The sequence below is a fragment of the Myotis daubentonii genome, chromosome 2, assembly GCF_963259705.1.
Source record: "Myotis daubentonii chromosome 2, mMyoDau2.1, whole genome shotgun sequence".
NCBI lineage: Eukaryota > Metazoa > Chordata > Mammalia > Chiroptera > Vespertilionidae > Myotis > Myotis daubentonii.
Genome location: NC_081841.1, coordinates 94,319,373 through 94,347,325, shown reverse-complemented (window position 1 = coordinate 94,347,325; position 27,953 = coordinate 94,319,373). Strand labels below are relative to the sequence as shown.

The 27,953-nt window shown below is 51.9% G+C and overlaps 1 protein-coding gene across 7 annotated transcripts in view; it reads left to right on the top strand.

Moving 5' to 3' along the window:
- TSPAN9 (tetraspanin 9) overlaps nucleotides 1-27,953 on the top strand; it is a 211,966-nt gene that overhangs the window by 100,680 nt on the left and 83,333 nt on the right. For 4 of the 7 annotated variants that reach the window (XM_059683861.1, XM_059683862.1, XM_059683859.1 and 1 more), the window contains one exon: nucleotides 19,678-19,757. In XM_059683861.1, coding sequence (XP_059539844.1) covers nucleotides 19,695-19,757 — 63 coding nt within the window. In that variant the 5' untranslated portion in view covers nucleotides 19,678-19,694. Of the gene's footprint in view, nucleotides 1-18,838; nucleotides 19,758-27,953 lie in introns of those variants that run through there. The other 3 variants (XM_059683856.1, XM_059683857.1, XM_059683858.1) reach the window with 3 other exon arrangements.

The window sequence follows — 27,953 nt, the reverse complement described above, 5'->3', positions numbered from 1 at the left end:
CCAGGAAAGGCGAGGAGCGGAGTGGGCAGGTGGCACAAGGTCTGCAGGTTGCTGCATAAGTAACAGCGGCAAGAAGTGAGGATGTTTTGCTTGGGGAAAAGAAATGTGGGGCACCTGAAACTGTCCTCTTACTGTGAAAGGCTGGCATCTGGGAGAGGAATCAGGCTTTACTGCTCCAGAGGGAAGAACTAATTTTATTAGCCAGAATAATGATGATGATGATAATTAAAAGAAATATTATCTATTTATTAAGTGTAGTGTGTACCAGGCACTGCTCATCGATCATTGACTCTGTGGGTCATTAGGCATTTATTGTACTCATAATTCAGATGAGGAAACTGAGGTGTAGGCAGTTTAGTAACGTATCAAGGGGCAGAGCTGGGATTTGATACTGATGTGACTGATTTCATGGCCAATGTCTCCCCATGCCACTCCCACATCTGTAAGGTAGAAGGTAGAGGCAGGCAGGTGGGCTCAGATTAAGGCAGAGCTTTTTGGAAGTTAGCTGGGAAATGATAAGGCTGCCTGGCAAGCTCCTGGCCTGGGCAGTACTCAAGCAGAGTTAAAAGCAGAGAGTAGAGACAGGCTTGTGCAGGAACCTCCTTGGGACATTTCTGCAGAGGGGAGGAGACTGGACATAAATGATTACCTCTTACTGGGGTCATGAACCCTAGGGCAGCCCTGGAAGGAAGGAACTGCAGTTCACAAGGATTAAGTGGCACAGTCCCTAAGAGACAGAACTGGGACTCAAACCTGGGTCTTCTGACCCTGTCCCCTGTGCCCTTCCTGCTGCCCCATTCTGCCTCTCAGCCCTACCCAGCAGCTGTACCTTCTATGATTCCTGTTAGTCTTTTGCCCAGATTCATTCCACCTGCTTCTCCCCAACCCTTTGCTGCATGTGACGGACTGCCTGCCGTGTCCTGTGGGTTCCTGAGTTCAAAACTGGAGCTGCAACCAGTATATAAGCTGCTTGAGAGGCGGTGCCACTCTCAGGAAGCATGTGTGTGTGTGCTTCGTGTGGCAGAGGTCTGCGTGTCCTGGAGGGCCATGAGGGGGCTTTGAAGCACTTGGGGGGCTGTGTGTGAGAGACCAACTTGGGTCTGGTGGAGAAGGCTGTGGGATCCCAAGGCACAAGCGGTCTTTCCTCCTGCTCTGGCAGCCCCGTACCAGTCCTTCCTCTCTGAAAGGTGGGCTGGGAGGGAGCCGATTAGGGAAGTTAATTACTCAATTCATTCATTCAGATGAGATAGGTTTTCTGCTTGGGAGATGCTCTGCTGATGGAATGAGGAAACTGCGAATTTGCCAGTTCTGATTACTGACTGAGGGTGGGGGCTGTGTTGGGAGGTAGGCAGGGAAGCTTTCCTTGGGCCTGCGGCCTTCTGAGCTGATTGCCTTGCTCTTGGCCTCACCTGAGCTCTTCTCTCTTTCTCTTTTCTCTCTCTCCCTGTGATTTTCTTCCCTCTTCTTTCCCTTTTGTTGTTCACACTAGATAGCACCAGAAGATTTTTGGACTTGGTTCACTCATTCAACAAGTGCCTATTGAGTCACTGGCACATGACTAGGATATGGTAGATGCTGAGGGGACGCAGTAGGATTCTGAATCACTCTGCTCTCTTATAGTTGACAGTGCCTTTGCAACGATGAGACTTGCCCACTTGGGCTGCCCAGGCTGAGTCAGTGAGACCACATGATGGGGCAGTGAGCGGGAAGGGTGGGAGGGAAGGTGTGTGGGGGTAAGCACGAGGAGGGGAGATCTGTAACTGGGCCATCAGTCCGGGAGCCTCCATACCCGGGAGGGGTTGCTAATTGAAGCCTCAAATTGGAGCAGGCTGGCAGAGAGCTGAGCCAGGTTGCACAGCCCTCCCTGAGGTTGGAACTGCCAGGCGGCAGCCGAGTCCGAGAGAGAATGGTGGCTACAGGGTCAGCACTGATGACCAGGGACAGACTTAAAGCTGTCTCGAAGCTGATGCAGGGAACACTGGGTGTCTTCATTGGCTTTTCTGGGGTGGGGGACAACTGAAAATGAACAGTCACAGGCAGAGCTCTGTATTGTCGATGACACAGGCCAAAGGGGGAGAAAAGCAGCCCTGGAATAACCCAGGCCTGTCCTTCTGCCCTCCCTGCCCTTGCTCCCCACCGCATCCCTCTTCATGAGGCACTGTCTGAGAATGGGCTTGGGCTGACAAGGGATTTGGGCAGATATGTCCTTGCTGGAAAGGAGAGATTTTGGCCAGATTGTCTCCTGGCTGGTGTGACTTCAGATTACTGACAGCAATGTCTCGGGGTCACTTTGGTGATTATGTGCAGATGCATTTTTTATTAATATATTCTTATTGATTTCAGAGAGGAAGGGAGAGAAAGAGAGACAGAAACATCAATGATGAGTGAGAATCATCCATCAGCTGCCTACTGCACGCCCCACACAGGGGATCGAGCCTGCAACCTGGGCATGCGCCCTGACTGGGAATCGAACTGTGATCTCCTGGTTCAACCACTGAGCCATGCCGGCCGGGCTGCAGATGTATCTTTAGGAGATGGACCAAAGGAAGGAGTGGGGCGGGGGGGGGGGCTTATACCCCCAAAACCTCTAGTTTTAGAAGATTTGCTAGCGGTGGTAGACTTGAGTTGCTGCTTGGGTAGTGAAAGGAAGAGCCAGTTAGATCCAATTAGCACCCTTCTCAGTAGGGCCCCTCAAATGATAGCACATTTTAGAGTTTATTAATAGAGGAGGTTACCTCAGTCCTGCCTTCAGATATTCTGACTCAATAAGGCCAGAGCGGGCTCAGAAATTCGCACTTGATATCAAAGACCCAAGGATGGACAGTAGATGGCCTGGGAACCACAGTGAGAGAAATGCTGTTTTGAAGGGAACTCAGAAAGAGCACCGGACTGGAGGTCTGAAGACCTGGTTCTGGCCCATTCAGTAACTGGCCTTGGTGACAGTCACTTCACCTTTGATGCAATGATATCTGCTGCAGTTCCTTTCTAGGACTTTTGTAGGGGTCACATATGTAAAATCCCTTTGATCAGTCCACATTTTTTTTGTAAGTGAAGGCTGCTATAGTTGCTTTTATAGTTACAGTAGAAATGTACAGAGAGTCTATTTGGATTGATTGAAGCCAGGGAAGGGAAGTGGAGGAGAAAAGTGGGCCAAATGATCTCTGGATATTTGGGGATAACTTTGGGGATCTTCCTCCAACAAAAGTTTCAAGGAATTTCTCTCCCTCCCCCCAATCCAGGTGGTGAATCTATTTCTTTAAGATGTGGGTGGCTGGTTCAATCTTGAGACAGGCGGGTAACAAGGAGAAGGGGTCCCAGAGCTTCCCAATTACACCACCTTCTGGATCTCCTTTCCTCATTCCCGGCTGCTGATGTTGCTTAAACTGAGCAATTAGTGCTGTAGGATGCTGCTGGGAGCCCCAGGCATGTGTGACCTGCAGTGTGAAGTTGGGAGTGGAAATCTCTTGCTCCTAGAGTTAGTTCATCGCTTCTGAAGCCAGCTCCTGGTTGCTGGATATCCTTTGGAGGAGGGTAGGTTGGAGCAGGTCTCCATGTTACACAACTTCAGGGGACACACTTCCCAGGAGCACAATGTGACTGTTGGCATGGAAATTCCTCCCTGGAAGGGCTGCAGTGTGGGGCACCCCTATTTTGTTACTAAACTCTATCGGTTCCTTGGTTCTGTGGTTTTTATTCTCAGTTTTGGTGCCTAATGAGGTCAGAAGGAATGAATGAATATAGTAATGATGATACTGATCATAGTAATTAAGATGGGTTGTCCTGAGACCACTTTCATCATATTTGGTTTTAGAATACATTTAGAAACAATCATTTAATCAACAAGTATCTGTTGCGTGTGGCCGTGTGCCTAAGCACTGTGCAGAGTCATAGAGGGGAGTTTGAGGTGGAAGAGAGGAGTTGGAGAGGGACTCAGTGGATAAGCTGCTCTCAGATAGCAGAGGGTTCACTCCTTTCTTCAGTCTGCATTTTTGCCTATTCTCATATTATCAGGTCTTGGAAGGTGGTTACTGTGCTAGCTCTAGTTTTGTTCGCATTTCTGGGGCTTGGCAGGGTGGGGCTAGGAGTGATTTTGATGTGGAAACTCAGGGGGTCACATTCAGAAATGGAATCTGGGTGTGCCCAGTGAAGTTCTTGACTCACTTTCCCATGGCTGGTGAATTTGAGGGTGTGGACTGGGAGTTTCCGCTCCTTCCAGAGAAGGACTGCAGTTATGGAGGATGACCCCCTCCCTTTCTGCCTTTCATAGCTCCCCAGGTCAGCACTCTTAGTGAGTTAGCTTCTTCTACCTCCAACCTGGGCCGCCAGCCCGTTGTGGCTACGTGCTACAGCTGGGTCCACAGAGCTTAAAATAGCAGTATGAGCTGGCCGTTTAGCATGTGGGGAGCCCGCCTGAGGCATGATGGGGCAGCTGCTTGGAGTTGGGGCTCCGCTGGATCTAACCACTAAGTTGGAGAGCATTCTTTGGGGGGTTTCTTCTAGGCTCAGGCTGGAGGATAGGGGTTGGTGTTGCGGCAGGGGTGGGGGGAGGCTCAGGTGCAGAGGGAAAGGAAAGAGCTTGTCTTTCCTAAGAACTTCATGGGAATGCCTCGAACCTGACCTCAGCACTCCCACTGCAGCACTCAGAGGCCTTTACACTGGGCATCCTGTTTGGCCTTAGTCCTGGCCTTTGGTACTGCCCAGGGTTAGCCATGCAGTATCCCATTCAACTTAAATGAAGACAGGGGTGGGATGGAAGGTGCTGGCTATGTCAGATCACAGGTGGCAGGGCTGGGGTGAGAACACAGGCATCCTGAGTCCTGGCTGGGTGGACACTAACCACTGGCTCCTCCATTCCCCAGCTTTCTCCTCTTGGGAAGCCAAGATGGCACCTAGAGGATTTGGCATAGACCTCCTTCAGGCATTCATTCATTCAACAAGTATTTATTGAGTACCTGCAATATGTAAAGCTATGTTTTTGCTGTGGAAATACAGTAATGAATGAAGCATACCAAAATTCCTGCCCTCATGAAGCTTTGTTCTGGTGGGAGAGTGATTACAAACAATCAATTTGTAAAAACATAAAATTATAGTGTATGTGGGGATAAGAGTTATGGAACAAACAGAAAAGGATAGGCCAGATTGAGTGTGCTGGGGGAGGTACAGCTTTGAATGGGTGGGCCCGGAAGGTCTCATTGAGAAGGTGGCATTTGAGTCAAGGTGTAAAGGAGATGAGATTGTTAGCAATGCAGAGATCTAGGAGAAGAATGTTCTAGTAGAGGGACTACCCTGCATAAAGGCTGTGCTGTAAGAAGCAGCAAGGACAATATGGCCAGAGTGGAGAGAGTGAGTGGGTCGGGCGTGTGTGTGTATGTGTGGGTGTGTGAATTGTGCAAATACTTGTAAGAACTTTGTCTCTTCCTCAGATTCAGAGATGGGAAGCCATTAAAGGGTTTGAACAGAGCAGTAACTTATGTGACTTACATTATAGGGTCACGGTAACACAGGAGCTAATTTCAGTTGACTTTCCCCTGTGGGGACCCCTTCCTTTCCCTATGACTTATCCAGCTTCCATTCTTATTCCCAGACCTTTGCTCCTGGCAAGAAGGGGCAGGAAGGTGCACGTTTCTTCTCTGTGCCTTAGAGTTTCTTCTGCAGGAATGGGATCTGGGCTCCTAGAGTGGGTTGCTGGAGCTTATTTGTACTGGCTCTCAAGAGCCTATTAGTAAATAATCAGAAAATTTGCAAGCTGGTTTTAAGCCATTGATAGCTTGAAAATGGCCATGGTGGGAGTACTTACACCATGGAAATAGTCAAGCACTGGAAGTTATGGTTTTCCCCCCTGGAGAAATGTTATGCATTTATCTGCCCAACATTGGTTTGTGATCCCTACTATACCTGGGTTGTGTAGTTGGGAGGGCAGGAGCCCTGTGCTCCCAGGGCAGGTCTTACTTACATTTGACAAAGCACTTGTGTTCATGCTGTGTGAAGTTAAAAAGAGCACAGGGGACATGCTGGCTGAGGGCTTGGTGCAGGTTGATGTTAGGAGCTGCTGGTATGTCCCCCGAACTGACAGGGCTTGCCCCATGGTGCTGTGACATGGAGCCTTTCTGTTGTTCCTGACTGGATCATCCCATGCATGAACACTCTCTCACCTCTATGTGCAGGGGTCAGCTGTGTACATAAAAGCAGGGCCAGCACTGGGCCCAGGTAAAATTACTTGGTGTAAGGCACGATCTCTGTTTAGAAGTCAGGAGCCATAGGTTCCAGTCAGGTCTGCTGCTGATTAGCTTAGAAAAATCATCTCCTCTCTTTGGTTGTTAGTTTTCTTATGTATAAGCAGATGGCTTCCCTGCCTGTGTATTATGCAGCAGTGTGGTGAAGGTCACCTGTGATCATAAGTACAAAAGCCCCTTGAATAAGCTGTGACTCACACGCCTTTATTCACGGTGTTCAGGCACCTGGAACCCCTTGCCTCTCCCTTCTGTTGTTAGGCGGACAGCCCAGAATATACCCTGCTTTCTCTAAGAAGTGTTCCCTGATGGGCCAGCCTCCCTGGGCAGGTCCGCTGAGCACTCAGTCTGTGCTGCCCACTCTGGCACGAGTTCATGCATTCTGTCACCTGTTCTCCTTTCATTTTTTTTTTTTTTTGCTCTCCCCTCACATAGACCATTAGCTCCTTGGGGCCAGTGCTCCTTGGTACCATCCACAGTGGTGAGCCCAGGATGGGCACAGAATGGGTACTCAAGAGACCTTTGGTGATTAGTAACCAGTATCATTTGTCTTTATATCAGTCTCATCTGAAACGTGATGGGTGGTTGTAGTGTGTGTGGATGAAGGTTCTGAAGTGTAGTGCTGTCCACCTGATGTAGCAGTTTCCCAGGCAGTGCCTCATCTGTCCTTCAGCATCTCTGTTTTACAGATGAGGAAATGGAAGTGTGCTCATTCATTCATTCATTCATTCAAAAAAATGTGTGCTGTGTTCAGAGAGCTGTAAGCCTCCTGTCCAGGTCACACAGATAGTAAGTATCAGAGCTGGGGCTGGGGCCTCACCCTTCATTCCGCCTGGCTCCCAGCAGTATGAGTGTGTTTGCCTTGTGCTGTCCTTTTAGGAGGCAGATGGGGCAGCTGAGTAGAGTGTGCATTCATGGTCAGGCTCAGGGGCAGCACAGTGCTCAGTGCCTGGCCCTGCTGTGTCTGTGTGGCCGAGGCTGCGGTCTGGCATTTCCTCCAGCAGCAGTGTGGGGGAGGGGAAGAACAGGTGTGCCCTGGCACTGGGCCTGACTGGGCTATGGAAATGCCTCTTGGGGCTGGATCTTGGGGTATGAGTGACACACAGCCACCCAGACACATCGGGTCTCACGGAGCCCAGCCACATTCTCTGGGCTCCAGGCTGGATATCTGAGCTTCCTGGTGGCTCAGGAGATGGTCCTATCTGCTGGGGGACCCCAGAGAGGGCCTCCAAAGGGGAGGACAAATGGTGATCTTGCAAGTTGAGTGCCTGCCAGATGGCCAAGGGCAGTGTCAGGAGTGTCCAATACATGGGTGAGGTAAGTACATATGATGAAGGCGGGGGTGAGGCTGAGGGCTGTGCGGCTGTGTGAGGGATTCAGTTTTCCGTCAGATTTCTGAAGTGCTCACCACACATCAAGTTAGGCTGGTCGCTGCAAGAGGAACACGGGTGAGTTTGTCCCCTCATGAGCTTTTGGGAGTCTTGTAGGAAGACATTTATGCAAACAAAACCATGACACAAGGCAGAATGAAATCAGTGCCTCAAAATTGAGAATAGGAATAAGAAGAGAACCTCTTAGTTTGAGGGATCCCTAGGATCAGGGGATCCTCCTTAGAGGATATGACATTTGGGGAGAGCCTTAAACCATCTACTAAAGACAGAGATGGGTGGTGGAGCCCTCATAGGTGGAGGGCAGTGCTCGAGCAGAGTATGGAAGCAACAAGTGGGGATATGTCTGGGAAACAGTGAGCAACGCTGATTGCTGGGAGCATAAGGCACAGGACTATGGGAAATAAGGCCAACAAAGCACAGGGTAGAAGGTCTTGAATGCCAAGTTTGAGACTTTTTGTAGAATCCCTAGGAAGACTGTGAAAAATTTGAGCTAGTAGAAGGGGCAGAGTGGTGCACCCAAAGCTCTCTTTCGGGACAGTGATGGGCAGCATGTGGCAGGGTGGAGTAGGAGGAAGGCTGGAGGCAGGGCCCAGTTCAGTGGACTGTGGCGGGAGTTGGGCTGGGAGACTGCGTCAGGAGGGGCTCCTCCTCTGCTTTCAGGGGTGCGTGTGTGGTGCCGGCTGCCTTCTGGGCACGTGTTGAGGAAGTTTGGGTTCGTGAAATGTGATTGGGTACACATTGTGCATGATTGGGTTACGGTAGGAATGCCTTTCTGCCAGAGCAACCTAAGAGAGAAAGAAGAGTTTTGGTAGCCCAAACAGCAGACTCATGGGTGTGTTATGTGACCATTTTCACCTCAAGTACTTTGGGAGGAGAAAGATACCTCCAAGTTTGGGAAGGGCTGGTTGCTTCTCAGATGGGGGCACCTTGAATAACTTAGCTGCATGGACATGGGCAGCCTGAAGTGGGTTGAGGGAAGAGATGCTGAATGGGACCATGGCCAGTGCTGCAGCCTCACTTGACAGAGTGGCCAGTGGAGGTTCAGAGACCACAAGTGACTTCATGCCCTATGAGACTGTGAGTTCTGAGACAGCCAAGTCTACCCAATAGGGATGGCCAATTCGTCTTCCTCCTACCTCCTCATGCACCTCTCACTCTCTTCCTGTACAGGCTTCCTTCCCCTGGTGCCTGCAGAGCAGGTGGAATCCAGGGCACTGTTCCTGCTCCATCTTCCTTAGAGCATCTCCAGGTGTTACGCACATGCTGCTCTTTACTGCAGCAGTCCGGGCTTTGGGGAGGGAGAGAGGGAAGAGGGGAGGCAGCAGGCAGTGGTTTCTGAACCAGCAAAGTCTCCCAGCTACTGAGCTGGCCTCACAGGCTGGCTGGACGCTGGGTCAGAGATTGCTGTTCTCAGAAGCAGTCAGCACCCTCTATGGAGTGGCTAAGGAATATTGAATTCGCTGGGTCAGTAAATTTCCATTGGTGTATGGCAATAAACCTCAGGCTCATCACACTTCCCAGTGTCCGGCGGCTTGGCCTTATCTCATCCTCCCAAAGCCTTCTGCCCTCCTTGATAAGTACTAATAACAAATACCTCTCCCTGTCTGCCAGGCTCGGATGGCTCAGTATGTGCATGCCTGTGGGTGCAGGTACACCTGTCTGTCCAGCACAACACCTCACACACCAACCAGGCCCTCTTAGGGATCTGACAGGGATGCTGATTGGGCTTGGGATGAAAGATGGGGCTGGTGTCCAGGGACACTCCTGGAAAAAAGGGCCTGAGAGCCCAGGGTAGGCAACTCACAGGGTGGGCTACCATCCTGTGCTCCCAGGGCTCAGCCCCTGCTGCTCCCTCCCATCCTGTCAACAGAGGAGACTGTTGTCCTTTGGGAGTGGCAGTTCTTGCTCTTTGCATCAAGCCTCTCACAAAGCCCCCCAGTGCTTCATTTATGTGTTTGTGGTGATTTAAGAGCTCCTATGTGATAGGCACTATGCCAAGGGTTGTGATACAAAGATGATGGACACAGCCTTGCTCTCAAGGACCTCACAGTCTTGGGGCAGGGGGCAGGGAGGCCGGTGAACAGGCAGCACTATGATGGGCTGGGCTCAGGGTGTGTTGGGGCTCCAAGAAGAGTCTCCAAGCTGCCTCCCCAGACATCACAGAAGTAAGAGCAATACTGATGCTGCCTGGACTGTGGAAGTCAGCCTGTCAGAACGTGTGGAGAAAGGTGGTCCAGGCAGAGAAAATAGCAAGTGGGAAGGCCAGGAGGTGAGGATGTGTGTTCATTTTGGTGAAGCATAGGCTAAGTAAGGTGTGGGGGATGGGGCTGATGAGAGGAGTAGGGGGTGGGGAAGCACCTGTGGTGTTTTTTTGGTTTTTGTTTTTGTCATTGTTATTCCTCACCCAAGGATATTTTTCCATTGATTTTTAGAGAGAGTGGAAAGGAGGGAGGCAGGGAGAGAGAGAGAGAGAGAGAGAGAGAGAGAGAGAGAGAGAGAGAGAAGAAACATCTTTTGGTTGCCTCCTGCACGTGCCCCTACCGGGGTCAGGGATTGAACCTGCAACCCAGGTACGTACCCTTGACTGGAAATCGAATCTGTGACCCTTCATTGCACAGCTGATGCTATAACCACTGAGTAGGCCAAGGCTGTGCTGGTTTTTAATTGGCATCCAGGGTTTTTAATTGCACCCAGGGTCACCTCTGCTCCAACCTCACTTTCCCTTCAAGTTCACTCTCTGTGAAGCTTCATTTTGGCTGGGTGGGTGGACATGAGCACTCTGGGTACTCTGGCTTTACCTAGCTATTCCCTACCAGGATGCACTTCCTCCTGCCCTCTGCCTGTCCAGTCCTACCATTTTCCAAGAGCCAAGTTGGGTCCCATTTCACAGGGTGGGAATTTTGGGGCTAGCAGGAGCCTTAGAGAACAGCTAGTTCAACCTCCTTTTTTTGTGGGTGAGGAGCTAGAGATCATACAGGTAATTGGTGTCCAGAGGCTTTGTTCCTTGGGCCCGAGGTGACCATACAATTGGAAGGCTTATGAAGCCCTTCCTAATGATGCTGGCTTGCCCCTGCACACATGCACGCCCTCCTTTGAGCTCCTGTTTATTTGTTCAGATATTCATTGTGCCCCTGCTTCTGATCAGGCATTGTACTGGCTGCACAGTAGTGAGAGAACGAGACTCAGTCCTGCTGCCCTAGGGTTTATGGTCTATTAGGAGAATCAGCAAATTGTCACTCAAGTAAACATGTACAGTTGACCCTTGAACACACAAGGGTTAGGGATATAGATCCCCCACATAATCGAAAATCCACATGTAACTTTTGGCTCCCCCAAAACGTAACTACTAATATCATATTCTACTATTAACTGGAAGCATTACTGATAATATAAAGTCTATTACACTGTATTGTATCATACAGTATATAATACATACTAGGGGCCCGGTGCACGAAATTCATGCACTAGTGTGTGTGGGGTGGTCCCTCAGCCCAGTCTGCCGCCTCTCACATATTGGGAGCCCTCAGGGGATGTCCTACTGATGGCTTAAGCCTGCTCCCTGCTCTCCTTGGGGAGCAGGCCTAAGCCACAGTCTGGCCTTCCTTTGTGGGAGGCAACCGGGCTGATCAGGGGAAGGCACCAGCCCCATCACCCCGCTGCTGCAGCCACTGCCAGTCACCGCAGCCACCGAGGTGTTTTCATCAACACGGACTCCAGTCCCTTCACCATGAAAAAATGACAACTTTCTTTAGGCATTTTCAAGATGTGTCTTTCATAGAATATGACATTTCTTTATTATTTTTTTTATCCTCACTTGAGGATATGTTTCCATTGATTTTTAGAGAATGTGGGAGAGAAAGGGAAAGACAGAGAGAAACATCAAAGTGAGAGGAACACTTTGATTGGTTGCCTCCTGCATGAGTGCTGACCTGGGCCCCAGCCAGGGAAGAGCCTGCAACCTGGGTACATGCCTTTGGTCAGAATTGAATCCAGACCCTGTGGTAGGCAGGCCGAGGCATTATCTAATGAACCAAACTGGCTAGGGCAGGATATGATATTTCTTAGCCCCTCCAGCAGCAGACCTTCGTTTTTTTCTCCAGGAGTGAAGTGGAAAAACCCTACATTACCTTCTTGGATTCTTATTACCCAAGTTACTAAGAATATTACCAGTGGCATACAGGGACATTAGCCAATGACTGGTCAGAAAAGGAGTTTCTTCTGTAGTTCACACTGATCTCCTGCTCGGCCCCTGCCCAGGCCTAAGGCCTTAGGCCAGGCGTTAGGCCTGGGCAGGGGACCCCCAGCCCCGAGCGATCACAGGCTCCACCCCTGCCCAGGCCTCAGACCTCTGGCCAGGGCATTAGGCCTGGACAGGGGACCCCAGCCCGCTCCGATCACCTACCCAGGCCTCAGGCCTCTGGTTGGGGCGTTAGGCCTGGGCACGGGACCCCCAGCCCACTCTGATCACAGGCTCCACCCTTGCCCAGGCCTAAGACCTCTGGCCAGGGCCTTAGGCCTGGGCAGGGGACCTGCAGCCTGCTCAGATCGCAGGCTTATCCCCTGCCCAGGCCTCAGGCTTCTGGCGTGGGTGATCGCCAGCTCCACCCCTGCCCAGGCCTTAGGCCTCTGGCCAGGGCATTAGGCCTGGACTGGGGACCCCCAACCCTCTCTGATTGCCTACCCAGGCCTCAGGCCTCTGGCTGGGGTGTTAGGCCTGGGAAGGGGACCCCCAGCCCCGGGTAATCACCAGCTCCGCCCCTTCCCAGGCCTCAGGCCTCTGGCTGGGGCTTTAGGCCTGGGCAGAGGACCCCCAGCCCTGTACGATCGCCAGCTCCACCCCTGCCCAGGCCTCAGGCTCCTGGCCAGGGTGATCACCAGCTCCGCCTCCCCGGGTGGCTTCTGGCGCTGCCTGCCCCACCTGCAGCATGCAAATTTAACGGCCATCTTTGTTCGGTTAACTTGCATACTCTTCTGATTGGCTGGTGGGTATAGCGAAGGTATGGTCAATTAGCATCTTTGTCTTTTATTAGTGTAGATAACATATACTAGTATTTTGTATGTTATATGTTTTATATACTGTATTCTTGCAATAAAGTGAGCTAGAGCAAAGAAAATTTTATTAGGAGAATCATAAGGAAAATATATTTACAGTATTTATTGGGGGAAAAAAATCCATGTGTAAGTGGACCCACACGGCTCAAACCCATTTTGTTCAGGGGTCAGCTTTACCTTCAAATTAGGATGAGTGCTATGAGAGAGAGGCAAGTGGTGCTATGAGACTCTATATTGATGGAGAGGGAGGCTTTCATTTAGATGGTAGGGGGACAGTCAGAAACACAGAAGATAATTTTTAGACTTTCTTTCTTTCTTGCTTGCTTTCTTGCTTTCCCTCCCTCCCTCCCCTCCCTTCTACCTTCCTTTCCTCTCCTCCTTCTCCTCCTCTTCCTCCTCCTTCTTTTTCTTTTTTGATATGAGAGAGAGAAACATTGATTTGTTGTTCCATTTATTTATGCATTCATTGGCTGCTTCTTATATGTGCACTGATTGGGGATCAAACCCACAACTTTGGCATATTAGGACAATGCTCAAACCAACTGAGCTACCCGGCCAGGGCTGGAAGAGAAGTTTTGAAGAATTTACAAGAGCTCATGGATGAGTAGAACTAAGTCAGACAGTGGGTTGTGGAAGAGCATTTCAGGCAGAGGGAAGAGCATGGACAAAGCCTCTGAGGAGAGAAAGAGCTCTGAAAGTTCACTGGTCGGAGCATAATGAGAGAATAGTTGGAAATGGGGCTGGAGAGGTAGCCAGGGGCCAATCATGCTGGACCTTGGCGGTTGTTTTAGGAATTTGGGTTGTAATAGAAAAATAGAGTAGCAGACACACACACACACACACACACACACACACACACACACACACACACACATGCGCACACACACGCACACACACAATCAGAATCTCAGTAAAATGGGAAGCTACTGATGGGATTAAAGTAGGAGAGCAATGTGAGTGAGAAGATGGTGTTGGCTGCTCTGTGCAGTGGACTGAGGGCAGGAGCAGGAATAAGAGCTCTGTTAGAGGCCGGTGCAGGAGCCAAGTGTGAGATGATGTAGGGCTGGACCAAGGCAGACCTGCATTGTCCTGTGGGGGTAGGGACAAGTGGAAGGCGAGTCATTGGACAAGGCTTATGTTTGGTTGGAGGTGGGGCAAGTGACAACTGGGAGTTAAGGGTGGATCTTGGGTTTCTGGTGTAAGCAGTGGGATGCTGCTTATGCTGTTTATTGCTAAGGGGAGGGCACTGCCATGGTATGTGTGTGTGTGTGTGTGGGCGGGGGTGGCGGAGGCTGGGGCAAGGTCAGTCCCTCTGGGGCATGGGAAATTGGAGCTGCCTCTGAGGTGGCCAAGTGGGGATGCCAAGTAGGAGTTGGATATGTGTGCTTGGGGCTCAGAAGACAGGTCAGGCCCAGGTAACCATTTAGGTGTCATCAGCATGTGCAGGGCACTAGAAGGGATGGTCAGATGCAGGAATATCAGGCAGAGGAAGAGGGTTCAGGACTGAGGGACTCTGACTGAGAAAGGAGCTGAGGAGAAGGAGCTGCATGTTTACCCTTAGAATTTGAGCCACAGACATTTTGTATTGATTATATGTTAACTTGTATCTTTTTCTGTTCAACTACATTATTAATTAGATGGGTATTGGGATCATATTTAGTATAATAATAATTATTGATATTGATAATAGTGCCTCAATTTATTGAACATTTTCAGACATGCTATGTGTATTACATTCATAACCTTTCATAGCTATTTTTAAATTTTTTAAAATTAAATTTATTGGGGTAACACTGTTTAATCACATAAGTTTCAGGTGTAAAACTTCAAAATTCATCATGAATACTGCACTGTGTGCTCACTACCCAAAGTCTAATCTTCTGTCACCATGTATTGGATCCCCTTTACCCTCTTTGTCCTCCCCCAGCCCTCTCATCTCTATTTTCTTACATACTGCTTGGGAAGGTGTGCATTATCTCCATTTATGGTGCGGAAACTGAGGTACACAGCAGGTAAGTGCTCTTTCCAGGTTACCCAGCATTTGGGTAACTCCAGATGGGATTTGGGCACACATACCAAACCCTGAAGTGTTTCCATGACATTATTTTGCCAGAACTTATGGGCAGGGGTCACTGAAGGCATCTAAGCAGGCACCATCCTTTCTCCTAGAGCCAGGCCCAGCTGACCCACAGTTTCCAGGGCACGTGGTGTGTGCTGAGTGGTATTGGCTTTGTGACAATCCATCCATACCTCTCAGCTGGCTCCTCATGATCTAGAAGCCTTATTTTTAGTACTCCCGGCTGGGAACGGAGTAGTATGGCTGGCCCATAGCTGCGACCCGGTTTCTTCGGAGCTCAGCTAACTGTCCAGTCTCACTGGTTCATGCGCAGGGCAGCATGCTTACTTGTCATTTGTGGGGTGTGGACACACAGCCGAGGTTCTCTTCACAGTCATATTTGATCAGTAGCCAATAGTGACCTCTGACAAGGGCTGACGACAGCCAGCTCTTGGATTTTGTGCCATGGCTCCAGCTCCAGGGAGTCTGCACGAGTTCACCGTGGTTCAGCTGGAGGCAGACCTGCAGCGTCCTGACAGTTCCTCCAAAAGGTGTGGCCCGCAGGAGGGGAAGGGGTTCCGGAGCAGCTCGTCCTCTGTCTTGCTCCTGTCTCAGTCTTCTTTTCCCCCGCCCCCTACATTTCTTGACTCTTCCTCTAAAATGGCTCTCTAATTCATAAGTGTTTGTCTGTCCATTTCACCATCCAGGCTGTGTGCTAGGGATGTGGCTGTGAGCAAACAGTTGACTACATGGCCGTTACACTCAGTCATCTGTTGCCGGGCATTTAGATTTCCTGGGTTCTGTTGTCAGGTTCTGATGCCCTCAGATATCCTGCTTTCCAGGAACAATTCCATAGATTTCTGGCATGGGTCCCATCCTGTGATTAATGGACTTGGAGGGAGTGCACGGCTTAGGCATGGTGGTCGTCCTTTTCCCTCCGAGTCCTTATCCTGTGGTGGTCACTGGGCACGCCCTGGGGGTGAGAAATGATTAAGACACAGCCTCTGCCTCTTTTGAGAAGCTCAGTGTCCAGAGCAGAGGTTGAGGATGTAATTGCATCCTCAACAAAGAACTAGGGGGCCTGAAGAAGGGAGGAGCAGGCCTCTACACAGAGAAAGAGGTACACCAGCCATCTCTGGTAGACTGTCCTGAGCAAGTCATCCCTCCATTTGTAGCTGCGATCCCTTCCACAGCAGCCAAGCCCTATTTACTTGCTTATTTTCCTTACTGGGCTATACAAACTATACAAACAAAACTACCTTTAGTTCTTTTCTATCCCGCCCTTTCCACCGTCATTGTTACTGTCCTTCCTGAATCCTGGCCAAGTTTCATTTCCTCACCATCCCCTGCCAAGTGAATCTGCATGCAGACATCTCTGGATGGGGGCCCCCTGCTAGGGACCTCTGCAGCCTTGTCTCTTGGCACTGTAGGTAAGCAGTTTGTCGAGCAAGTACAGTATTTTCTATGTTGCTGAAGAAGATCTCAGTTTTGTAGTTTAAACTTTGGGGTGAGGCGAATCTTCCATCTTCTTCCATGGCAGCCCATCTCACACATTCCTTAGGATAGCAAGTGTCACTCTGTGTCTAACATAAATTCTGGAGGAGGCTGCCTTGAGGTTTAGAGGGACAGAATACTTCACGAGCTGCACACATCGTCAAATACAGAAATCATCAGCACAGGTCCGACAGGAGATCTGTGTTGGCCCATCAGCTCTGATTGCTTGTGGGTGAGTGAGAGACCAAAGACGGATCTCTCTGGCACTGCAAGCCCGAGAAACTCAGCGAGAGGCAGAAAGAGCTTGGCATTTACTCGGAAGCCCACATCTCCCCAGTTGCCAGTCAGCAGAGATGTTGCATGTTGGTTTCATGTGTTCACTGCTCTTCCTTCCCTCTGGGAAGTCTGTACTTGCTTCACTTTTTTGTTATTAAAAAAGGGATGCGGGGGGTGGGGGGGGGGACGAAAAGGCAGCTCTGCCTTGTTCAAATGCTCAGAGATCCTGAAGAGCGGTCTGTACCTTACAACTCTCCTGAACATGTTCCCACATGTGCCAACTCTGGGGTTAGGCTCTATTAATCCCCATTTTAAAATATATTTTTATTGATTTCAGAGAGGGAGAGGAAGAGAGGGATAGAAACATCAATGATGAGAGAGGATCATTGATTGGCTGCCTCCTGCATGCCCCCTACTAGGGATGGAGCCTACAATCTGAGCATGTGCCCTGACCAGTCGAACCATGACCTCCTGGTTTATAGGTCAATGCTCAACCACTGAGCCACACAGGCCGGGCACCATTTTAAAGAGGAGGAAACAGGAGCTCAGAAAAGCAAACTTGCCTTTGATCCCAAACTGAGCTAAGAGTGAAGAACAGGTCCCGCTGGTAAATGATCTCTCCTGCATCAAAGAAGTAATGTTGTTAGAATGAAGCAGCAGCCATGAGCCCTCAGGAGCCCTCTGAAGAGAACAAAAGTATTAACTATTTCAGTCAGGTGGCTGTGGGCTCCATGAAGACCTGCGCCTGCCCCTCATCTGTAGACAGCACCCAGTGTCCAACCAGGGGACACGCATGGTGTCACAGTTGTGACATACACTAGGTTTCCTTGCTGGGCTGCTGAGTGGGGATAGGGCTCAGAATAGTAACACCACTGCAGGCCCCTGTAAAAAGCCTGAGGGGTTGCACCCAAGATGTAGACCTGCCTGGGAGCCAGTGAGGGTGCAGGCTGGGTGGTGCAGGGCCACCACAGCAAGCCTGTGATCGGGTTTGAAGTCCCCCTGGCCTGAGTCAATGTCCCCCTCCCTTCGGCCACAGCCAGTGGCCTTGGTGATGAATGTCCTGTCTTTCTGACTAGATTGTGTGTGTGAATGGCAGGGAGCAGCACACCTTACATTAGTTTCCTCAAGGGCCTGGCCCTGAGCTCAGCACATTGAAGCCGGTATAGAATAAGTGTTTGATGGGATCCGGGGAGGCCATTTCACACTCATATCCCATGGGGGAGCATGAATTCTCCCCCTATCGCCCCCCAAGACTGGCGTTAGGTGCTGGGGATATTAAGCCTCCTAGGACTTGGTCCTGCCCTCAGGTGCTCTCAGCACTCTCGTGCTGGTGGCAGGAGAGGTGGGCTCCTCATACCCCAAAGTTTTTAGTCTTCTTGGTTTGGCAACTGGTAGCCCAGGTCAGCAGTGCAGAATTCTGCCCAAGCCCAGGGGACGCAGCCCCAGCGCAGTGTTTCCGGGTAGGATGCAGGCTCCTCTGCACGTTCCCAAGCCCCTAGCGAGAGCCTCTTTCCTGCGGTTTCCCTCTCCAGCCTCTTACGCGCACTCTTCATGGGAGAGGATCCAGCCTGTGTCCAAGAGCCCTCCTACATCATCCTTGGCACCGGCAGGACCCCACCTCGGCCACCTCTCCTCACGCTGGCGAGGGTCCTAGCCGGCGCAGCGTCCCACCCCGCAATGTGGGGCGGGGGAGGGGCACTCCCGCAGCTGCCGGAGCCTCCCGGAGCCGCCGGGACCCGCGCGCGTGCGCGTGCACGTGGAGGGGGCGGGGAGGGCGGCGCGCCCCGCGGAGGCCCCAAGCGCCTTTCCCACACCTCACCCAGCACCTGTGGTCCCTTCTCTCAGCGTTGTGGCCAGACCCACGTGTGCAAAAGTGGTGTGTGTGTGTGTGTGTGTGTGTGTGTGTGTGTGTAGCTGGGAGTCCGTGTGCCCCAGGTCTGGCGGGCCCGTGTGCACAGGGGAGGCAGCCAGGGCGACAGTGGCCGCGCTTCTTTACCCTTCCAGTCCTTCTCGGCCCTTTCCTCTGGTTTCTTTGGGTCATTGGTACCTCCAGTCCCCCCCGTCGCCCCCCTTCTGCCGCCCCTTTTCTGCGGTAGAAGAGACCAGCGCCTTCCGTGGAGGTTCTGGTTCACCCCCAGCTCCAGAGCCCTTGACATTTAGTGAGGGTTCAAGGCGCACGGGTGTAGGCACACAGCAGAACGGTAATCCTATTAAAGATATGGTGTCATTGGGGAGGGGGAGGCTCCCCTCCCCCGCCCCTGGCAGACCTCGCACTCATTGGTTGAATGCAAAACAGGGGGCGGGGCTGAGGGCCAGGCGAGGGGGCTCCGGGCGATTTCGGAGTCGGGAGTCGGGGCTGGGATTTCACTGGGAAAGCCCAGCGGCGGTAGCTGCGGCGGATCCCCCGGCACTGTCTGCGGCGCGCCCGCCCAGCCCTGGGCTGGCGAGCAGCTCCGCAAAGTCGCGGAGCGAAAGGAGGTGGAGCGCCCACCAAGTGGTCGGGGCTCCGCGGTGGGGCTGGGTCGGGCGAGGTGTGTGCCCTGGGAACCTGGATCCCGGAGCCCTGGTGCCTCGCGTGGAGCGGTCAGTGCCCCGGGAAGCGAGCTGACGCTCTGGAAAGAGAAGTCAAATTGCAGCCTTCCCAAAGACGTCTGCTAAGTTACGCAGGCCAGCCAGTTCCCGGAGAGCATTCGCGAGCGCGCAGAAAGCCGAGCCGCAGAGCCCTCGCGGGCCAGCCGGCTGGGAGTAGGGCAGCGGCCCCTGTGCAACGGGGTCCGGTCCGGAGTGTGCCGGGGGTACAGAGAGGAGGCGTGCAAAGCTCCACCTGGCCTCCTGCAGCCCGCGTCCGACTTGGGCGCCCCCTCCGTCCCTCTCCGGGAGCGATGCCCCCCGCCCCTTGCGCCCCACGGGAACGCCTCGAGCATGGAGAAATCGAGTAGCGAGGATTCTTCGATCCACCGGAGTCCATCTTTGGACAGCAAGGACTCGGACTTTGCCAAGCCGTCCACCTCGGGCCGCCCGTTCGGCCGCGGCTTCACTGCCGGCGCCTTCTATGGCACCGCGGGCTCCGGGGGCCAGAGCCGCGCGGAGGCTGGAGTCAAGACTGACAAGTACAATGCCCCGAAAGGCAGCAAGTACGTGGTGTTTTACCTGGACCTGTCCTTTGTTTTCCTCCTAGAATTTAAGAAGTGCAACATGGCCAGGGGCTGCCTCTGCTGTTTGAAATACATGATGTTCCTCTTCAATTTGATATTCTGGGTAAGTCCTTGCGCTTATCCCTCCCTTTGCCTTCTCTCCTCGTCTATACCCTCTTCCTTTTTGGTGCTGCATTGCTCTGCTCTCCGCAGAACGGTAAGTGGGTTTTTTCTAAGATCGTTATTTCCCCTCGTCCATGTATCCTCTTCTTTTCTCTCTCCTTGGCTGAATGGAGGCTCCAAACTTGCCTTTCTTCCAGGAGAGGCTAACTGTACTCCTAGGAGGCTGGCAAAGTTTGCCTCCACCTCCTTCCCCTATAAGAAACCCGTCTGGAAGTGCCTCTATCTGGATAAGCTGCAGAAATAGGTGTGGGGTCCGAATTTTTAACAGCTGTGACCCTGAGTTGAAGACCGGCACAAGTGTGAATAGTCTTCTGAGTTTCTTCTTCTATCCCTGCTGAATATGCAAGAATACTGTCTGCAGCATTTTATAGGCACCAGATAGGGGAGTGGTAGAGGTCATATCCTCCCACTCCTGTCAGTGAACTCCAGGAAAAGGAGGAATAGCCCCTGACCCAAGTTGAGGGACTCCCCTGCTGGACTGCAGATACGCCTCTGAGTTAGGGCTCCTGTGAAAAAGGAGGGTGTGGGAGGGATGCTGCCGGCGGGTGGCAGGCAGCTGCTTTTGAGGGATTGCAGGGGGAGCGGGCGGCCATGTGCTCCACCTCCACCGTGAGCCCTCCCAGCTCTGAGAACCCTAGAGACTAGAAGGGACAAAGGCGGGGAGGGGCAATCAGGAGTGCTCCATTCTGGGTGAGAGATTGTTTTCTAGAGGAGATATCAGTGGGTGGGGCAGCTTGGAAACATTCTCCAACCTCTGTGATTCTGGAGGCCGTGTGAGTGCGGCTTGCACACTTGTCATAAATACTAGTTAGGCAGATATGAAAACTTCTTAACCTCATATCTACTAGTAATTGTTCCTTCATCCCAACTGCTGCTTCCGCCTTTCTTCAGCAGAGCCCAGACGAAGTCAACACAGATGTTTGGCTCTGCCCCAGGGCCTGTCCTGCCGACTAGAGGGACTAGAGGGACTAGAGGGACTAGAGGCTGTCAGCTGCCCGTGGTCCAGGAGGAGCACTGGGGGCAGGAGAAAGTCATTCACAGTGAAGCCAGTAGAAGCACTTGTGTTTTGGTGTCCAACGTTTGTGGGAAGTGACTGGCTTTAACTGAAGAACTTTTTGGTTGTGTAGGATGGGGGCAACTTTTCCCACAGAGGGGAAAACTCAGGTTGGGTGGGAAGAAGTCTGGCTTCTTGGTTCTGTGTTAGCTTCTTTTGTGACCTTGGCTAAATTGCATCATTCATTATGGACTAGGTGTCCTTTCCAGCCCAAAGCGGGTGGGCAGGAGGGCGGGGGGGCTGTCAAGATGGTCTCCCTCATGCGCTCACTTCCGTAGGTATGGGTATCCTTGCCTTCTTTATGGGGAGGGAGCCCCTTCCCTGCCTCATGCATAGGCTGCTGCTTCTCTTCAGAGGAGCCTGGTTTGAGGTTGTTTGAGTTGAATTTTCCCAGATAGCTCCATGGTCTGGGGCCCTCCAGTCACTGTGTTACCGATCCTTTGGTGAGGTTTTGTGGAAACGGGGGCAGAACCACTGGAATGTGAAGAATGATTTAGTGGCCACCATTGGGCAAGTGCTCCCGGTCCTCTGACTCACTTGCCGACAATAGTGTCAGCCAAACACTGGTGTGTATTTCTCTGGTGCCTACGAATTACAGGAATGCTGCCCTTTCATTGTCTACAGCTTCCCTCTCTGTTCTTGCCCACAGTCAACCTGCCTTCCTGTCTCGCCCCACCCTGCATATCTTAACACTTACTACAAAGGCCCTCCTGGGATGCTCACTCAGTGTCTTTCTTGGCCAGCAGCTCCCTGCTCTTCCCACCCCCACCCCGCCACCTGCTGGCCAGAGTGGGTATAACTGCTGCAGCTTCTTTCTCTAGGATGGTGTCAACTTGGTTTAGGGACCGCCTCACATAGTATAGCCCAATGGTCTGTGCTCCGTACAGTAGGCATTTGTTATATGTTTGTGAGTAAATGAATTGAAGGCCACAACAATAAATCTACATGTTAATTGTGTTGCAGGATTCCCAAGTCCCATTTGATAGGGACTTGTCCAAGATGAAGGCTCTCCTAGCAGAGCACCTCAGCTGTGGGGTGACAAGAGGCTCCTTTCATCATCCCTGAGAATGTTGGCAGAGGTTAATGAGCTGGTTGATGGAGAGGGCTTCCTTTATGGTCCATAGTGAAAGGACTTGCTGTCTCTTCCTAATAAGAAGGTACCACCACCACTCTCTCACCGGCAAGGAGTGACTCTCTCCTAATCTCTGACTTTTCTGACGTTTCAGAATTCCGATGACATACTATAAGCTGGGAGAAATTGAATCTCAAAGATCCAGGCCTTTTATGCTAGTAGCATATGAGATGATGAAATAAGACATAGACCTTAGGAAAAATGGAAAACTTAGCAAAAGAGAACTGGATGCCTGTGTGTAAGAGTGTTTGTTGGGAGGTGGGAGAGCAGGTGCTGCAGGGTGTTGGCCAGGATTTGGTCCCGGTGGGTCACTGAGCTCCACTTGTATGATGACTTCCTGTGGCCCGGTGATTAGGCCTGAGACGGGAGAAGGAGCGGAGGAAAGAGCCAAGTGAGAAGAGAAAGTGCTTGGGCCTCAGGCAGGTGGGACAGGACCTCTGGGAGACCTCTGCTCTTTCTAGTGCACAGGGAGGGAAGGTGACGGGGTAGGGAGAGGAGGGATGCAGCGTTGGTGAGAGTCAACTCCTCCAGGACCCAGCGCAATGGTCAGGAATTAGGTAGCCATCACTTTCTCTAGTCTCATGGCCCAGATCCCAAAAGGAGGCTTTTCTGAGGCATTAGAGTTGAACGTGAGGCCTGCAATCAATAGACAGAGATCTTCCTAAGATCCCGGGGCCTACCTGGTAGTTCTCCAAACCCACTGCTGCCACCATGCCCGCTGCCTCCCCAGAGCCTGCCGGGAGGGCTCCCAGTGCAGCTGTCTTACACCGCAGCCTCTCTCAGGCGTGAGAGTCCCTGGTTCCTTGCCACTGGGTGGAGCTTCTAGGGTGTTGGTACTGGTGAGGGCTTGGGTGACATGACCGAGGACAGGGTGGGAGGCAGAGCCATGCTGCCAGCATTCCTCTTCCTTACCAAGAAAAGGGCAGAGGCCTTATAGGCTGCTGGGCGCCTGCCTGCTTCGGGCTGGGGGTGGGGTCCAGGTTGCTCCTGCCACTGCCGACTTCAACCAGATGGTCCTAGCCATGTTAGCCCTCAGGGCAGCATTTTGGAAGGCCTGATATTGATGGCAGGGGTTGAGGAGGGGGCAGTCAGTGGTCATGCCTGATGGAGTCCCACTTGTCTACTGCATACCTCACTCCAATTCTCACAGCCCAGAGAACGCTGGCTTTTTGGAGGAAAGGAAATAGGAGCCTGAATTGGGACAGAAGTTTCCCCATCCTGAAGGGCCCGCCCACCAGTAATCAAACCCACCCCAAGTTATTTCTCCCAGCAGTATTCCCCTCAGTCAGTTCATCTCTGAGTCCTCCCAGAGCCATTTGGTGGAACCCTCCAGGTAGAGATTAAGTGAATCTAAGCCCCAACAGGGGGGCAAAGTGGGCCCAGAGCTCTTTACTCTGAGAAGGGGAGGGAGCGTATAGCGTGGGCTCTGAGTGCTGGGGGCCTATGTCCCCTTCTCAAGAGAGCAAATCGGATCCCAGCCCAGCTTCTCCCAACCCAAGTCAAGTTCCTGTCTGATATGGAGGGGCAGAGGTGGGGCTGGGGTTGCTGGCATACCAGTAATTGCCACTCCGGATAATGGTCACTTTTCATGCTTGCTAGCAGAGCTGTCCCATCACTTTAAGTCATGGTTGGCAGAGCAGTGACATTCTGGCCCCAATGGAAAGTCTATTCCCTGTGGAGTTCTCCCTAATAAAGGCCAGTGAGCTAAGGAGGCAGTGTTCAGTGTGCCTGCTGGAGCAGGGGAAAGGTTGGCACAGGGCTGGCATGGTCAGGGGATCGGGTGGGGGCCCTGATTAACCTCCCTTAAGTGGGGTCAGGCCTTTGTAGCTCGGCACCTCTGGGAGCAGGCAGTTTGGTTAAAGCTCTCCAGCCACATTTGAGGCATGTGTTTGGTACTGGCATGGCTGCATGTATGTGCCTCTGTGGTCTGTGGTGCCAGGACAGGGGTCAGTACACAGTTGGTGCTAGACGGCTTGGGGTGTCCTAAGAAAGCTGTGGGGTGCCTTCTGTCTGGGAATGGAAGTGCTGAATGGACTAAGGGGTCTGAGCATGACAGGTTCAGACTTGGCCTCTCCAATCAGGAGATCCAGGCTAAACTTGTCAGCAAGAGGCATTCAGAGGCTTCCCAAAGTGCTCAGGTGTGAGTCACTAGGCTGTCCCCTCGACCCCCCTCTGGCTCCGCGCCCCCCCACCCCCATGGCTGCTACAAGTAGATGTTCAGGGTGGGTCAGGCATGGCTCCGCCTGGGGGGACGGGCACAGATGAAGGTCCTGGCTAATGCTCCGAGACTGTGGAACATGGCTATGAGGGAATGCTGGCTCTCTGTTCACTTCCTTTCCAAAGCATTAAAAATTAAACTTCTTTGTCTTAATATCTATTTTTAAATCATGTCAGAGCCAGCATTGGTGTCAATCAAGAGTGGGTGGGGAGGAAGAGGGTAGAGAATAGAAAGTCCCAGCAGAAACAGGGTAAGTGCTGTTACTGCCTTGAGGCAAGTGACACAGGTCTGTCCTCCATCCCACTGGGCGGTGCAGAGCACAGAAAACACCATCCACCTCCTCTGAGGATGGTGGGCTGGGAGGAGTCTATGGGGGTAGGGGGTGAGGAGGGAGGGCTCACCTTGGGTTGGGGCTCGCCCTCCCCCTGCCCTACCTCCATGTGCCTGCCTGCCCGTGGCTGAATGTGGCAGCCAGTCCTGGGGCATACAGGGCTGCTGGGGACCCAGTTGAGTTCGTTCACTCATGCCACAACTATTTACTGAATGCCCGCTGAGTGCACAGGAGGCTCCAGTTGGTGAGGACGGGCTGACTGGGCTCACACAGAGCAGATCAGCTTTCTTGGGCCAGGAAGTCGTGGAATTGAGAGGTCATCTGGCTCGTCCTCCACCAAGCCTTTGAACACAGGCTGCCAGGGGAGGGGTGAGAGCACGGCCACCTCCCCCTCCCCAGCGTTCTACGGAGAGGCAGAAGCAGGCTGGACCCAGCACCTGGGAGGCCTGACGCAGCTTGTCCTCCCTTTCCCCGCCCCAAAATGATGGCCGACTCCCGCTCTACAATGTTTGCTCCCATCAGAAATTGGAGGGAAAAAACAAGCTGCGTTCCTTTTAGGAGTTAGTCTCCTAGCTTGGGAAAAAGAATTAGTGAATTATGGGTCTTTTCTGTTTCTTCTATTGAAAGGGCTGATCGATTCTCTGTGGCTAGTGCATACTCGTGCATTTATTGAGTACCAGCTGTAACAGACCCTTGAGCGGCTCTGAGTTCCATGGAGGAGTCAGAAACATAAACAGTTCTGAGCAGTAGGTGCTCCGCAGCGCTACTTAATGGAGTAATTAATACTGCTTAATAGAGACAAGATACAGAGATAACAGTAGAGCAGGTGACACCTGGTGTTTGAAGGATAAATAGGAGTTTGCTGGATAGATGAGGATGGGGGTCTGGGCAAGGAAGAAGGGTGGAGAGAGATAGACACAAGTCCACCCAGAGACTGTGCTGGGGGAGAGCTTGCAGTCCAATAGGAGCAGCCGAGCCCCTCGCATGTGTGCAATGGGCTGAGCCCAGAGGAACAAAGGGGGGAATCAGTCTGGATGGTGCCAGTTGGGAGGGACTTCCTGGGGTGGTGAGCTTGGCATGGGCTCTGAGGGTGAGGTGGCTCTGCTGTGACGTGTGACCAGTGCTGAGGATGCTTTGCAGTTTGTCTCCAGTCTCTGAGGAAAGGGAGAGTTGTTTTTCTGGCAGTGACCACCGTGACAGGTCTTGTGGTGTCCCTCAGGCTGTATGTAGGCTGTTGCTGTAGGTAATCCAGCTTACAGACCCCCCCCCCCCACCCCATTTGCTCCCCCTTCACTCCCCCTTCGGCCACTCTCTTCTAGCTAAAATCTGCCTGCTTATTTGGTTCCAGTTAGGAAGCTTTGAAGCTGAGCTAAACCCATCGGGCAGAGTTAAGTCTTCTGAGCCAGCTTTGTCCCTGCTCACATTTGAAAGCTAATCTGCTGGCAGAAGTGTGGGGGTTGGGGCAGGGATGTCAGCAATGGCACGTGGTCGGGAAGGTGAGCAGATCTGCAGCTGGGGGAGTAGTGCAGAGTAGACATAGGGCTTTTACCCCCTACCTTTTCTCTAACTAGGACTTCAGGTGAGGGCTGAAATTCCAGACCTTTTCTCTTGAGTTGTGTAGCTTACTGCATCAGTATCTTGCACGAAGGCCCTGTTTGCGTGGCTGGGGGTGGGTGGGATGGGTGAGTGACTGGCCAATAAGGACAGAGACATGGCTCTGCCTTCAGAGAGCTTTCCGTCTGCTCCAGGGGTTCCTCACCAGGGTGTAGATTCAAATCAACAGGCAGCTTTGTGCATGAGCACAGGCCATGCTCCCTTCCCTCTCCTCCCACTGGCCTGAGTCAGTCTCCAGGAAAGAGGCCTAGTTTTGAAGGTTTCCTTAACCTCTTGGAACCTCGGTTTCCTCTTGTATGTATGGCAGAATCAGCTATCTTTCAGGGCTGTGAGAGGCCCAGATGAGGTAATACACGCATTATGTAGGAACACTGCTTAGCAGGAGGCCTGGCAGGTTAGACTCAGTGACTAGCAGTTATTGTCACTATACTTCCTGCAGTGAGAGCATATGAGCAGGTAGCCCTTCCAGTGGTCAGTTAGATGCCCCAGGGCTGCAGTGACTGTGCTGGGCAGTGCTGTGGCGCCCTGGAAGCAACCCCAGATGCCTCTGTAGGATGAATTCTTCTGGTCATATGGGTACATGGGAGAAAGGGAGAAGCGGAGGTCTAGGTGGATCTTTTGGAAGACCGGGGTAAAGGTCAGTGGGGGAGGGGAATGGTCTCAGAACCCAGGGCCAGCAGCTGTACCTGCCATGCCGTATACTTACCTGTGGCCGTCCCTGCTGGGGGCAGGCCACACCCTTCCCCTGACCCCCCTTATTATTGGTGCAATGAATCAGACCAGAAACAGGTCACTTAGGCTGATGGGCGTACAGCAGGGTCCCCATAGCCCTCTGCCCTGGGTACTCCAAGGGCAGGTCATGCCCCAGGAACAGTGTAGGACTGGGGTGGGGGAAGCTGAGTAGCTGATGAAAAGACAGGGCACGTGGGGCTCCAAGTCCAGGTCACTTGACAAACCAGAAAAACGGTCACTTAAAATGTTTTTTGTTTTTTTTAAATGTTTCCAAATTGTGGAATAGATCATGTAAATTCATATAGTTTTAAAAAGTACGTAATGAACATGTACCCACTACGAAGTTAAAGACATAAAACGTTAGCCACACTCATGAAGCCCCTATGTATTCCTCCCTAGCTTCAACATCTTCCCTGGGGAGAACCTTAAATTTTGTTAAGTACATCTCTTTATAGTTTCCATATATGTAGGCATCCTTCAACACCACACCATTTGCCTTGGTTTGTTTTAAACTTTTGGTTGATGGAATCATTCAGAATTTTTTAAAAAATCACTGTTTATTGATTCATGCGTGTGCATCTGTGTGGCCACGGCGCACTGGTTATCACTGCTCTGTGGTGCTCCATGCGAGTGTGCTGCAGTGTAATCTTCTGGTCATGAGCATTTGGGTTAGTCCTTCTTTTTAAATATGTGTTTTTTTTTAAATTGATTTTTAGAGCAGAAGGGAGAGAGATAGAGAGATAGAAACATCGATGAGAGAGGAACATCATCAATCAGCTGCCTCCTGTGTGCCCCCTAATGGGGATTGAGTGCAACCCCGGCATGTGCCCTGACTGGAAATGAACCGGTGGCCTCTTGGTTCCTGGGTTGATGCTCAACTGCTGAGCCACGCCAGCCAGGCTATTCCTTCTTTTTGAACTTGTTTCTGTGAACATTCTTGGACTAGTCTCCTGGTGTGCACATGCAAAGGTTTGCTAGGACAGTGCTTCTGAAAGCATCTGTGAGGGACCAGCTTTTTACTTACAACTCTCAGGTGTGGCTCTGCTGAGCATGACT